Here is a 15,421-nt window from a genome sequence, read left to right as displayed (position 1 = left end):
AACATGCAGAGGTAAAAACATACAAGGTAAAACCAGGAACTCCTAGCAAGGTGTCAGGTAACTCTGACAACTTATACTCACTGTAAAGTTCTAAATTCTGTTCTCTTTACTTTAAATGTTAGCATTGTTTTTCAGCCTGACATTTCCGAGCTTAGGTCCGTGGTTGAGAATGTCAGTCCTCAAGATTTAAAAAAAAAAAAAAAAAAAACAAAAAAAAAAACTGGTTTACCTCAGAACAAAAGGTCACTTTTTACCACCTCCTCATTAAAATGTACGTACTTCCACCCCAAAACCCAACTAGTCTTCTCTAAGACAAACGCACTTCTAAAAATCAGGCTATTTTTTGTGGTTCATCAAGTCCATTGTTTCTAAAAGTAAATAGCCATTATCCTTAATGACTCAGTAATCACTCCCTTCCCTTAAATGAAGGGCTTTGAAAGTGATAGGGGAAAGGCTGCTTGGGTCAGATAGCCTCAGTGGGAAAGAGCAGCCAGCTTTTGTGCTGTTGTATTTGCAGGAAGACTTGCTCTTGTTTTTATTATAGATAGGTTTTGTTTTGTTTCCCAAAGAGAGGGATTACAGTAATTCAAGAAAGAATAAAGAATTACCATGACACCCTTCAGCAGAGTAGGAAGGTAGCCACACAATTTCCACTAGCTGTTAGAATGTGATAACTGACAGCATGAAACTGGATAAGAAACCAGAGCTCAGGAAAACATAACTTTGTGCCCTGGGAGGGTTTCCAGATGTTAAAGCCTCTTGCTCTAGCTCCCTTCACATGGATACACATTCAATTTCCCAAAGAGGGGTCCCAGTTCCCACCAAAAAGCTGTTTAGCAATGCAGACTCACACCTTTCACTGCCCCAGGTTTGACTCATCTGTGTGCAGGAAAATAACTCATATTGACCATGTGGTAAAGCGAACTTTGTAACTTGTACAGTCACTTGTAAAACCAGCTCTTGAGAGAATTTATACTGTATCTGACTTGAAAATGCAGATTATTTTTCCTCCCTTCAGTGCCTTTGACTCACTCAAAGATGATGTTAAATCCAGTAGGATTTAACAGCAGGAAAACTCAGCATTGGGCTCTCCACTCCCACTGAAGTTAAGGTCATGGAGTTGAGCACTGCTGACTGCTTCTGAAGATCCCATCCAAAGGACCCAGTCCAAAGCAGGCTAATTCCCTGGACAACTAACTCATTTAGATTTGTACAGACTTTGGCTTCAGCCCAGGCTACATTAGCATCCTGCAGAGCAATGTGTTTTAACAATTTACCATGCAACAGCTCTTATAATTCTCAGCATCTCTGACTGAGCCACAATACAACACGTTATTTAACATTATTTTCATAGTGCATACAATGCATTTCGGATTGTTTTCCGAGGAGCAGAGACTAAACCAAGCTGTTACCTACTATGGACTACCTAAGAGACCACTGCTGTCAAGGAAGGCTTGCAAGCACCAAACACAAAAAATCATGCATTCTCACAGACTTTACAAAAGCACAACTGAATCTATCCATGGAATACAGGCAATTCAGTTAATAAGAAGTAGGCACACACCACAACAGTCACCAAGAGCCTTGTGACTTGGCACATTTCTGTCACAGGTGTGACAGAAGTGACTCTTATTCAGGAGCTACAGTCTACAAGAAAATATTGTATGAATTAAACTACAAATAAGTATCTGGAAGAACTCTAAGATGACCAACAACTGCATTATGTTACATTTCTTGATGCTGGTGGAATGTGTCCAAGAAAGAATAATCAAAGCTTGATTAGTGCTGGTACAATCTTGCTCTACTAAGAGAGTAAAGGGTTCCTCCATCATAAGAAGGATGAAGTCTTAAAATTGCCCTAAGGAGACAATGAGGAACTTCAATAAATGGGTTTGACTGTAGGATTCTTTTTTTCTGAATTTGAAGTTAGTTGTTATTCAGCAATATTCAGAGTTCAGCACCATTTGTCACACAATTCAGGGTCCAGTTTCAAAAGCTGTCAGGTCTGACTAACCCATGGGAGACAGAGCTTTGCTGACAGGTGCAGAGAAGCATTAAACTGACATATTTACAAAAACTGTGAATTATACATGAGTTCTGTATGAACCAGACAGGTTTAATGTGCCACACATTCTTCATGTATTACAGCTGGGTCTCTTAATACAACAACCGCATTTTATCATTCTGTGAATTTAAAGCTGGTGGAAGCATGAGACTGACATCTCCAGAGACTTGTATGTGCTCCTGAACAGAAGAGCAACTATGATTTCTTCCACAGCATTCATACCAGTGCATCCAACCTAGAAGGGTCAAATGCCCAAGAGAATGGGGGTTTCAGCTTCCATCATCATGCAGCTCTCAGCCATTCTTCTGAGAAGATGACTGAGGGCATTGAGTTGGGGTGGGTAACCTAACTTCATGATGTTATGAGACTGGTCTCCCATAGCACCTGAAAGAGACAGAAGAAACTGTCCCTCAAAACTCAGCATGCAAGGAGGAACTTGTTTCAGGGAACCTCTCCCATCACGAGGTATCACCGCAGCTACAACTTTACATATATTTTATAATGTGTTGATACAATCTGGGGAGTAAACCTACAAATCCCCAGGGTCTAATACTACCATATTAATGTTTAATGTAATACCATCCATTCTAGCTATTCTTCTGTAACACCCACAGCACTAACAAGACCTCTGTGCTCAGCAGGCTGTGTCCACCTCTGGGTTTCCTGATGCAGCAAAATCCTTGACCTTCTTAATGCAGAGCTGACATGTCATCTCAGTCCATCTAATATTTAAGTAAGCTTCCCAAAAGGCCACTATTTTCTCTGTGAGACTGTTCTGCCTTGACGCTGTGAAATTCCATCTTCAGCTCAGACATACAGAACAAATGTTCCTGTAAAGCATATGCTTAGTTTTTTTAACTGGCTGCATCTGATCATCACTCTTTTCTGCCAGCTCTGAGATGCTGCTAGAACATCACCCACTTGAATGGCAAGAGCTGCTGGCAGGCTTGCAATGAATAGCCTGAGCTGCTCACTGAAGAGCTGAAAAAGAAAAATCACAGTCACTGTCTACCCACCTATCTGACTCAGCCATGATCGACAGGCACATCAGACCCAACACCTTGTGCAGCCTGCCTTCACAGAGAGCAGAGCAGTGAAAGCACACCAACCACATCCTGCACACCACTCGTAGGGGTACAGAGGCAAAACACAAGCCATGGTAACAGCCATTGCAAAAGGTCTGGGAAAACACAAGTGCATGCTTTTCTTGCGCATGCTTCTCTGATCCAGACAGCTCTGCAGTAGTGACTGCTTACACATTCAGCATTGATTCTGCAGGCCTTAAATAGTTTAGATGCTCTCAGGGGTCATCTGACCACACACCAGAAGATGGACTGTGACCACAGCATTATTTTTGCTTTTTACTACACCACTGGGATATGGTTTCATCTGGAAACCGATCTGGGGGATTATTTAGTTCCAACCTTTTCTGTCACAGTGGTCTAACCCCCAACCCATTTTAATGGCATCTGAATGCAGTTCTGTAGATTATGTGAGGCATTAGTTAACTGAGTTAATTTCCTCAATCACACCAACACACAATACAACATCAATGTAGAAGTACAGGTACATGTGAATTCAAAGAATGGAACAACAAGGATTGAAGAGAACTCATTAAGGTATTAAAAACTGAGTCACATGGAAATAATGTGATTGAATTAATAAAGGCCAGTATAGCCTGACTACAAAGTACCTCCTTCAGCGGAGAGATCACTGTGATGGAATCTCCATAAAGAAAAATATTTAAGATCAGATATATCACAAAAATATGCTGTAGAGAAAACTCTTCTCTGTCCAGGAGATTAGTTAGGTGACCTCAACAGTTTTTCCTGTGTCAAATGGCTATGAACATACAGTATGTACATATATGAACAGTATATATGTTTATATATGAACAGTAAGAGAGCTGGTCTGTCAGAGACAAACCCAAACCTAAGTGGTTGTTTTCATAATGAATCCACAGCAGCTTATTCCAAAAACATAAGACCTGTTCTTCCAGTATGATTATGGAATGGCACAATTATGCCAGCCCTCTCTCTGAACACCTGTTTCTTCCAATGACCTGTGACTATAACACAACAGTGCAGTCCTGGGACTAAGAACATTATTGCACATCTGTACCAGCTAAAATATCCACCTCTACACACATAACACTAAGTAAAACTTGGCAGAATACATTCAAATGACAACATTCATCTGCTCCCTGTCAGATCACAGTATTTTAGCAGGTTTTGCTCATGGCACATTAACGTTACAACTCTTGGAGACCAGCGCTTAGATGGCAAAGTAAGGAGTGGAGGATGGGAGAGGACCAAAACGTCATTTTAGCATTGTTCCTAGAATAAAATCAGACAGGAGAGAAGCTATTACCTTAGTAGTCAGATGTGGAACTTGCAAGACTGACAAACATAGCATGAAGGAAAAGGGCAATAGCCACTGATCAGATTCCTTTTTCTGTGGCCACTTCAACTGCTCCAAGTCCATGTTTCTATGTCTGCTTAGCTTCCCTAAGACAAGATGCTTCAAGGAGAAACCACACACAACACTCAGTTCTCCCACAAACATATCCCATATGAACATCATAGCTATGGGCACAAACAAGGGCAGCCCTTTCTGTTCTCCAGTCAGTTTATGGTCAGCTGAGCCAAAACCTCTCATACCAGATCCAGCATCATAAGCCTGTTATTGGATTTGCTGAATTCCTGCTGGGTGAGGTATGCTTTCTACAAGATTATGATTCCGAAATACACTGAAGGAGGCCGCGTTCAACAGCTTCTAATTCTAATGAACATTACTGTTATTTTTGCTTTCTGCAAATGAGTGTAGGAGGAAAAAAGATGGGATGTGCTTGAGCTCATGGGGCTAGCACACAGGTACACTGGTACCTAGGCAATCTTTCCCTCTTGCATCATTTTGTGCACCCCAGACTTCGGATCCCCACTGACTGCTGTCTGACAAACACAGTACTAACAAGTAGGAAGTGAATTCATATGGGTTTCCCATAACTGCTCCTAAGTCACAGTGCAAATCAGCCTAATTGTATCAGCAGCCTTCTCTGCTCTCCACTCCGCTCTGCAAAGAGCCTTCCCAGAGGGCCAGTCAACCAGGTGAAGGAAGCAAGCACATTTCTGCTTGTCCCAGGCTGCTGGAGCAGGGCAAAGGCTCAGTTACCTCATGAATAATGCACTGTCTGTTTATGCAGCTCCAGGGATCCACTTCAAATCAGCCTGTGGTCTCCAGAATTACTTTCAGCATACTTGGCCAGACTCTTTGGTAGGGAAATCAAAAAGCTGCTTTCAAAATTTTCTCTGCTCACTTGAAGCTTTCACCCCTCTCTGCTATACATAATCCAGAAGAAAGGAGACGTGATTTTCTAGTCACTCCAGTTTCACGCTGGTACCACTTGGCTGACTTCAGTAGATTTACCCCTCATGTATGCTGCTGTGACACAGCAAGCTTCAAAGATGGCTTAACAGCATACAGGGATGTACCAGCAATTCAGACATGAGTCAGGAGGAGATCAAGCTGCATGCAGTATCATCAGTGCCTCCTAAGCAGATGGTTAAGCATGAATTATCACAGAAAGGGCTAACAAACCCTTTTCTTACTTGTTGTAGAGGTGGAATCTGAAATAATGAACAAGCAGCATAAGAGGGAGAGGTTGAACTCATAGGGGGTGAAACTACAAGATATTCCTCCACCCTGCAAAAAAATCTTTTTAAATACTGGCTCTCATCCCAGAGGTCTGACCCCAGGGGATATGATGTCAGTATGCCAGTGCAATAGCAGAGGCAAACCTTGAAATGTAATGTCAACTCCTCCTTGTAAACCTCATCTAATCCAAAATATTTCACATGAGAAAAACTTGCATAAAGAGGACCAGGAGGAGAAAAACATAGCTCAACTATACGAAGTCATGCATACTGTAGACATAACCATGTTAGGAAAAGGCTGAGTTGTTCACAGGGCCAAATCAACCAAGTCACAGTAACAGCTCCTTTAGCTTCCCCTTCCAAGCCCTGTGTTTAAAAATGTGCCACTACAGGCTGTGAACCTAGTGAGAAAGGGACAACACTTTGTTTGCTCTCCCTCTTCACTGGGCGTGACTGAGTCACTGATCAGTCTGCAGACACCCACAAGCAATTTCTTGCCTACAAGCCACTGGTTGGAGCTGCCTGGAGAATACTCAAGTACTGCATGCACTAGGAAAGTGTTTCAGTGAAGAAGGCTGCAGGGGTAACAGCATCATTGGGCATTTAACTCTATTCAAACAACAGCAAGTAAGCTTGAGCCCACCTAACTGCAATGCTTGCTGCACACCTGAAATACACTGCATGGGAACCACTGCCAAATCAGCAGCATCATAGCACAGGCCAGGCTAACACACAGATCTTTATAGGCCCTCGATATGAGGAGCTGGGTGGCTTCAACAAAACAAGGCAGATGGCAGGGTTGTGACACAGAGCTAAAAGTAACAACCAAGAGCAAGCTCTGATGGAGCTTGGACCAGTGCTGCTCCCTTTCCAGAACATGAAGAAAAGCATTGATCTGGAGGCCCTCCTCAAAAAAAAAAAAAAGAAAAAAAAAAATCAAAGTTGAAATTTTTACAGACTTTTTAACCCATTTTCTACACACAGGCTGAATTCAGGCTAGGTGACACTGGCCATCTGCCCACAGCATATTTCAGCAATCATCTTGGGAGGACAGTTTGTATACCTGAAAGTATGGGAGGCTGTGGCACACACAGACACATGCCAGGTCACTTCAAACAGACCTTACAGTGTTTGGCAAAAACTTCTGGAGTTACTCAACAAGTTCTTATCGAATGTCTCATGGCTTATTGATGCTGAAATACCTATTCATCACCTCTGTTTAATAAACAAGAATTTCCAACTGTGCCTGACTTCTCTTTGCCTTCCTAATCTTCTAAAGGAAGACTAACTTTCCATTCTTCACCATCACAATGATGTTATCAGTAACCTGCTGCACTTGGTGCTCAAAGCATTTTCTGCCTGACCAGAATAGTTCTTGGTACCTCAGTGGGGAGTTTTCAGTGCCAGATGGGTTGCTTTATTCCTCCACTCAGCAGTCTTGATCTTTGAAGTTCATCTCCACAGGGAGAGAGCCTTTACAGAGTCTTTCCCTGGAAAGTTCAAGACATTTGAAGAAAAGAAACTAAAGGTAACACACTTTGTTTAACCTCTTTCACCACCAAAGCATATGGCTAGCATTTCCACTTCCAGGGAAGGTTCATTAATTCATTGCACCTTGGTGTTGGAGATGTGTGACAGTTCTCATTGAAGTCAATGATGTCTTCCTCCCTCTCAGTTTACCTTTTCCCAGAGGAATGCAGACCTCACTTCAGGTCCTGCTCCAGCCCTCTCCTCCCAGCTGCATCTCACTGTCAGGGCACCACCACCACCTGAGCCCCTGCAGCACATGCTAAGGGCAGCTGGTGCATAGCCCTTCCCAGGCAAGCTGCCCACAGTGTAGTGGGAGGGAGGGAGACAGGGAACAGCTCCCAGCCAAGAGGGAGGGCAGACAAGGGAATTTGAAAGTAATAAGAGCTGCACCCTCTTTCCCCTTCCATTTTTTGCAAGCCTAGTCCCAGAAGCACAGCTTGCTGCATTGACACTTGTTCACTCCTGCTCCAAGACTCTCCCATCCCCTCCCCTGCTGGCCTTTATTCAGCTGGCTTCCTCAGGCCAAATTTGTCAGCATGACGGGGTGCCTTTCCATTTTGTGTTTTCATCTATTTTTCCCGTTTCTAACAAGGGAGGTGTCTCACACTCTGCCCTGAGAGCAGCCCCTCCCCTCTTATCATTTGACTGAAACACATCCTCCTCTCCCAGGCAAATGTTATCTGAAGTTTTCAAGCAGTGCGTTTTCAAAGACAAGAAATGCCAAAGAACACTGCTAAGCCTTTTCACCACTTCTCACAAGGGTGGGCACGGCTTGCCACATTGCTGTGACATTCAGGGAACCTGCAGCAAGTGCCTGTCTCCTGCAAAGGGGGCAGAAGGAAAACTTGGGTGGTTTCTATTCCTAATACAGGACTTTAACCTCAACACCCCATGCTACTCCCCACCTCTCGAAAGTCTCTTCTTTTTTTGGCACTGTTTCCAAACAAAGGTAACAGCCAAACACAGGCCACCAAATGTAAGAAAGTCAGCCATGCAGAAAGAAATACAATATTCTCTGATCTGACTAAAATTTGCTGCTGTGCAGATAGCAGTGGCAGCATGGCCCAGTTATGGCCCACTGCACATTTCCATCACAAATTCCATTCTCTTTATCCCACTCCCAGTATTTACAGCTTTTTACTCTCTGAGATAAAATCCATCAAAAAAGCATCAGCCATAAAACAAGCTCTGCAGCAGAAAAAAAAAGTGTTTGTTTGTAAAGAAAAACAACTTGGTCTGGCCACTACTTTCAATCTCACGGAAATGCTGAAACAATGCAAGCAACTGGGTTTGGCTTTCCATCTCTTGTAATGCTGCTTTCAGGAGAAGACCAGTTTCTTTGGAATTTTGGACAAAACAACAACTTCTAAACAGAAAGTGACTTCAAACAGATGACTTTTTGCCAGTAGCAGATCAGAAGGCTTTCAAGTCTTTGGGCTTCAGGCATGTGGAAGTTCCATTAGGGTCACGCCTGATGCACTCCTGATCAAGCTCCCGGGGGCAAAGTCTGAAAGATTTTGAATTGCCAAAGATTTCAGAGACAGTGAGATCTTCAGGGCTATGAATCTTTTAGCATTTGACCTTGAATGCAATCCTGCTTGAGTTTTCACAGTTAGCCTCCCAACGAGTGACAGCCACCTCCGCACTGATGCCTAACAAACCCGCTGCCTAGAGGACAACAGCATCTATTCCACTGCTTTACAAAAACAGAGAGAGGGACAAGCTGCCCGGGGTCCAACCCAGGTGAATAACCCCCTTCTCCCACTTTAACCCAAAACACCCACTGCTGTAGTGAGGCAGTCTGGAATAAGAGCTCTGCAAGCTTATTCTGCCTGTGATCACTCACTGCTGTTGGTGTGCTTCAGATGAATGGGCTCCAACACCTGCAGCTACCAACAGAGGTGAGACTTTTCCCATCATTGTAAAACTTCTCATGGGAGATAATAAGAACAGGAAAAAAGGAATGCCACAGATGTGTTAAAGGCTATAGGATTTGCAAAACTGAAAACCAGAGACACACAGGAGTCCCATCCCCAACTGCCCAGTGCTCTTCACCTGCTCCACCTCTAATCCCAAGGAGGAATAAAGAACGCATCCATATTTTTGTGGGGAAGAATTGGAGTTACATGAGCACAGGGGGATAAGAGCATGGAAAAAAAGATGAAATTCCCCTCGGAAATGTAGAGGTAAATCTCAGATTGCTCCACACAGCCTTTTTTTTCTGGTTACCATGTCTGAAAAGCAACATGCCAGTTGAAATCACTTCAATCCTACCAAAATGAACATTTGACCATAAATACCTGAATTTTCACTATCTTGTGCCCTGTGAAGCAATTTACAGCTACTTGAGCATCCAAAAGAAGAAGAAACAAGATCAATGACTGAAAATTACAGGCATTTTGGATTATATATTTGCCAGTTTCTCTATTAAAGCACATAAGGCTAGATGTTCCTCACATCTTCCACAGCATTTTAATTAATATCCTAACTATTGTCCACATCAATTAATCTCTCAAAGTCTTGTAAATAACAGGTTTAGAGACTGGGACAGTACAGCTGCATTAAAACAGAACAGAGGCTCATGCTACACAATTCTCCTACCAGAGTTAGAGAGTTTGTCCCAGTCCAAGACTAATTTTCTGACTTCTCTTCCTCTCTGTCCAGATTTTAAATTTTTTTTTCCCAATTAAGAAACTACCCCCACTGTTTGTTACCAGAAAACTGAAGCAGCAAAATTACCCACACTAATTTCCCTAAAACTAGTTTCGGGCCCTGACAGGCTTTATGGTGCCAGACCGGCCTGGGAATAAAAGAACAGATACTGAGAAAAAGACAGGCCACCAAGGTGATCTTATTACTACAGATATGTATTCCAGGAACAATACTAGTTTACAAATCAATATATTTTATTTGCTGGCAGGACTGGAAGAATGTGACACACTCATTTTTTCCTGCAGCAACAGCTGCAGCAATTTCACAAGCCTATTGCTACAGCACAATCCCATCTGAAGTTTGTTCTAGAGATTTTTCATACAGGGACAAAGAACATATCTCATTACAATCATGAGAGTATAGTCCATATGATCTGCTTGTTTCCTACAGACTTCCTAGCTGCAAGCACCACATAACGCACATGGAATGCAGGCTGATGTACTAAGACCAGAAAGACAATTATAAAAACCTAGATGTGTCCATCATCCTGGTCCAGAGCTGCAGTGCAAGTAAAACTAGCATCCTCTAGGAGTAAAAAAACAGTTTTCTGTACTTCTCTGCTGTTAATTCTTTGATGCATCCTTTTCAATAAAGAAATGTAAAAGTAATTCCTCCCTAAAGTAAGCAAAAGCCTCAAAATCCAGTGCTTTGTCATTAACCCAAAGAGAACACAAGGCCAGTTAATAACTCACTTGTTGCACTACATTTAAGACTCTTCAAGAAAGCCTTAAATTATTTGCCAAAACCTGATTTAGCAGTTAGAGCATCATCCCACAGTTTTCTGTCAGGCACCAAGGAAGGGAAATGTTTTCTAATGCCTATTCATTTATTTATTTACTACCTTGTTGAAAAGCACTAACACTCATATCTACTAGAAAGACATCATTCATGATTCTGTACAGTGCAATTCCATCTAGTGCAAATGCCCTGTAACCATAGGCAATAGTACATGCAGCTCCAGCCCTACTCACTTTCACCCAGCACTATCAAATGATTCTGCACAATGCAAGAGGCCATACACAAGCACTCTGCAGGTTGAAAAAATGCCCCAGACATGAAATTACAGATATTTTTTGATATTTCATTCAAGCACTCCTAACAGCAGCTGCAAATCTGAACTTGCTCATATCAGCTTGAGCTGATGCTCCAGGTTGGAACCTATTTGCAACCTACATTACAGATGGGTATGCTTCTATCTTCCAAAACAACAGTTGTTCCAGTCAACCCAAAAAGGCCCTGCCTATTTGCTAAAGAAAGGAGTTTCCCAGTGTGAAGAGAGACATAACTAATACTAAAGAGAAATTCCATGCTTCATTAAAAATAAATACACAAGTCTCCCAGCTGCTGAGCCATCACTGCTCATAGTAAGCTGTCTTATTAAGATTTGGGTTTTTTGTAGCACCTGTTACATAAAGCTCCAACACTAGAAAGCTGATTACTGACATTAACACCCACAGAATAGTCAGTGCCTCAAACAGTCCTTGCAATTCCTTGACAAGCTGCCCTGTATACATTAAAAATGGACACCAACAAGAATAGCAGTAGAGGTTAATCTGCACTGTGAACCAGGTCACTCTGCACTCTCCCCAATCCTCTCTTCCCACCCTGATTTTAAAGTCCCTGCACAACCATCCAGGGAACAGCCCCAGCCAGAGTGACAGTGACTGGTCCTCCTCCAGGAGCTCAGATGTGCTTCCTGTGATGATCATCCTCTCAACAGCATTCAGCTGCAGCAGGTCCCACAGTGAAAGAGAAGAGCAGACCTCAGAGGCCTCACCTTCCACCTGCTTCCACACAACCTTCAGCCAGTCTCTTCATTTCCCTATGCCCCCTCATCCCTGGTCTGTAGTTTTGGGCATCCTGGAGGATGAAACCACCTTCAGGAAGGCAGGTAAGTGTGATCTAATTCAAACACAAAACCTGTGTTACAGAGAATGGAAGCTCAGGACAGCAATTCTGAGGCTTAATTCTCATCAGACCACTCTTGCTCAGAGCAAACAGGAGCCTCACCAAACACACAACAAGGGTATCGTGGAACAGTTTTATCCCCACCTGACATGTAAAGGGTCAGGTCCCTCTGCACACAGGTGGAAGCAGGTGTGGTCTCAGCATGTACATCATCAGGCCTTGAGAAGGATCACCTTCGCCTACATGAACAAGTCTGTAATTTCAAACAACAACAACCACAGTACCATCACAATTAAATTCGTATGACAAGCTGAGAGACAGCACTATAATCAAAGGCATAAATAAGTCTGCTAGACAGCATCAACTCTCACAAGCAAACAGAACAGCATTCATGAGACAGAAGCAAGATGGCTTGTGAATTTCCTCATTTCAGGCACACAGTGCATCAAAGTATTTTTTCCTAATGGCTACGTAGCAGAGTAAAAAGTATATTCAGAATTACATTTCAGGTCCATGGTTCTCCCAAGCTACACCAATAGTCACAGGCCATGTCCACACATACTTTGGCTAGTTTAGCAAAGATGTCACCCCTACAAAACAAGCATCTCATGACACAGATTTTTAAACAGAATTCTTCAGTAACATGAATTTAAAATTCAGGACACCCTCTCATGCATTCGGATAACACTGTATCCACAAACTAGTCTCAGGGAGTGTTGCTCAGCACTCTGCCTGAGAAGAAAGTCTTTATCAAAGCATCTCATACTGTTTAACCACAAAGCATCCTTCCCAGCACTAAACTGTCAAGTTCCTTCAAGGCAAGCAGCAAGTCACAAAAGAGTTCTGCAGGCTCTGTCACACTAATCTAGTGATAGATTTTTGTAGGCTATGGCTAAGGTATTTATGCACCTCTGCTCCAAATATTTTCCATCTTATTTTTCATTTCTGCAGACATGCTGCCATAATATGCTATAGAAACACAACTACATAGAGTTATAGAACTGCAGAGATGTAGCTATATCTTCAGATTTTTTTGATAAACTGGTACAAAAGCTGTTTGCAAGCAAATTCCTACCTACATAAATTACTGTGCCTTACAAATATTCTCTAGAAGGAATCAGTGATTTTTATCTTCAAGAAGACTACTTGTAATCAAAGGTTTGCAGAACTGTGTCCCAAGACTCCCACCAATCATTTCCTAAATTGACAGAGATGTCTTTGCTGAGAGGACACAGATCTGCAAGGCGAGCCCCTCTCCCTGAGGCACACTTGGTTTTTCTTTTGGGCCACAATGTGCTCTCAATAATGTCATCATAAATTTCAACTATTTCCTTTGATCCAGTAGAGCTTTAATTACATTTACAGTGGAGCAAGCACGATCAGAATCAAAGGTTTTACATACAACTTTCAGGCACATTTCTGGAATTTATTTTGATGCACACAAGCTTAGCTGCAATTGTTTCAGATGTTCTCCCAGCTATTTTCTTTCCCCTTTCCTATCCCCACATGAAACACTAACAGTTGCATTGTCTTTTATGGGCTGAGGAAGTGAAGGAAGGGGAGGGACTTCCAGGAATTTTTAATATATATATTTTTCACTTTAACAGGTTTTTTTAGATTTTTTTACATATGTGAAACTATATGTACAGACACCAAGAGAAAGAATTTGGAGTACTGAGCCCAGCCCTTGGTTTCACATTTTTAAGCAACATCACTCCAGCACAGCAAGGGTAATTACTGTTTTATAGTTCTCTCTCCTTGCTTGACTCCATTTGGATTTTGAAAAGCTCTCTATATTAAAGCTTCTCATTAGCCATGTGAAGCCCAGTACCCTAGAAACAGTATTTAATTCAACCATGCCCTCCCTTCTGGGCATTTCCTGGCAAAAAATTGCCAGTTGGAATAGCTGAAGACAGCCAAACATTCACTGCAAGGAAGTGCCAAAACAAGGGTCTTTATTGCTGATAAAAGCCATGGAAACATCAGAATGCAAAACAAAGGTGCTGCCTTTTTTTTCACTTCCATCTGCTTCACTAAAGCTGTGACTGCTGCTGTGATGGAATTGAAGGCACCAGTTTTCACCCTGAGATAAACTCTAGCACAGTAGCAAATGACAGAAGCAATTTTACTCCCAGTGTTAAATCACTATGTTTACTCTTACATTACTACCAAGCAAGTTGCTCACACCATATTCTCATTTTCTGTGCTCTTCACCATGCTCATATCCAGGAGTTAGGCCTGATAAAAACCAAACTTTTATCATTAGCCCTGGCTATGCTAAAACAAAGCATGCTACAGTCTATTTCCAAAGGAGAAAGGGGGTAAACTCTCAGCCTCCACAATTCCCTATAACTCCTGTTACTCTGTGAGTCAAACCTGTGTATAAATAAGATCTGGTGTTTATGATATCTTGGATGCCAGTTCCACCATCTGGAAGTGCAGCTATTCCAGGCACCCACAGCACCCAAGGACAATTACACTTACACTTGCCAGGTGGATGAGCCTTGTCTGACACGGGTGGTCACAGCCAGCTGTGCAGGGCAGCAAGGTTCATCCTCCTCTGCTCTTCACCACATTTTCAGCATAGCCAGCTCCTGAACAAGCACAGAAGTTTGGAGACCTTTTGGAGACTTTTGTTCTCCAAACTCACAGTGACCCAAAAGCTGAACTGAATTCCTCACCATGTCCATGACCCATTTTTTATGAGGAGCACAGTTATACCCACACACCTAGAGCTGGACCATACCTGTAACACAGATACACCAGTGCCAGCTGAACACTCAAAAGATGTGTGCAGCTGACCACTGCACAGGAGCAGGAGTAACCTGTACCACAGACAGGTGCCACGGTGCTGGCAGAACAGTGCTCATGCCAAGTCACACCAGCTGGACTTCTAATGACCACCCAGCAATTACTGCATTAAAGAAATCATACCCCTTGCAGTCAAAATTACACTGGTACAAAAATCCACGTGCAGACCAGGCCTTAAATCAGTTTAGGAAACCTACACAAGGGATTGTCCCTCTTTAATTATATAGCCACTTAAATAAATTTGTTTAAATCAAGACTTAAGACCTGAAATAATTTTTTTTAAGGAGTGTGGTTTTGTTACCTGCATGCATGCTGACCTTGCAAATGAAGTCACTGAGCTCAATCTCAGGAGCTCAGAGTTTGTTACATGGAAAATAAACAAAAAGCAGTAGGGTAAGCGCTTCTGCTTCAGTGGTTTGAAGCAACAAGAACAATTCATAGCCACTAGAAATAGTGCTGTGGCAAATAGATATTAACAATGGAGGGGGTTGTTGCACTGCAGTGGCCTGTGAAAAACACCCATCTTGGCCATCCTGGAAATTTAACTCCATTTTCACTCCTGGTGCTCTGCCACCACTACCGCACAATGGGCAAAATCTACTGCACATATGAAGAAAAGGACAGTAATCTGCAATATGCTCTAACACAATTTACCTAGTTTTCAAACAAAAGCAGATAGAACAACATGTTTAGTATCTTGAAGAGCTTTTACTCTGCCTCCATCAGGGGTTGTGCTTAACTA

At 42.5% G+C, this 15,421-nt stretch overlaps 1 protein-coding gene across 2 annotated transcripts in view; it reads right to left on the bottom strand.

Annotated features, from left to right (window-relative positions):
- GFOD1 (Gfo/Idh/MocA-like oxidoreductase domain containing 1) overlaps positions 1 to 15,421 on the bottom strand; it is a 71,659-nt gene that overhangs the window by 48,399 nt on the left and 7,839 nt on the right. Inside the window, exon 1 of one of the 2 annotated variants that reach the window (XM_054650687.2) lies at positions 12,013 to 12,029. The exons of the other annotated variant lie outside the window; for it this stretch is intronic. Within the exon in view, the coding sequence (XP_054506662.1) occupies positions 12,013 to 12,019 (7 nt within the window). The 5' untranslated portion in view covers positions 12,020 to 12,029. Of the gene's footprint in view, positions 1 to 12,012; positions 12,030 to 15,421 lie in introns of those variants that run through there. 2 annotated transcript variants of the gene reach the window in all.

The sequence above is a fragment of the Agelaius phoeniceus genome, chromosome 1, assembly GCF_051311805.1.
Source record: "Agelaius phoeniceus isolate bAgePho1 chromosome 1, bAgePho1.hap1, whole genome shotgun sequence".
In the NCBI taxonomy this organism is placed as follows: Eukaryota; Metazoa; Chordata; class Aves; order Passeriformes; family Icteridae; genus Agelaius; species Agelaius phoeniceus.
This window is presented reverse-complemented; position numbering and strand designations above follow the sequence as displayed.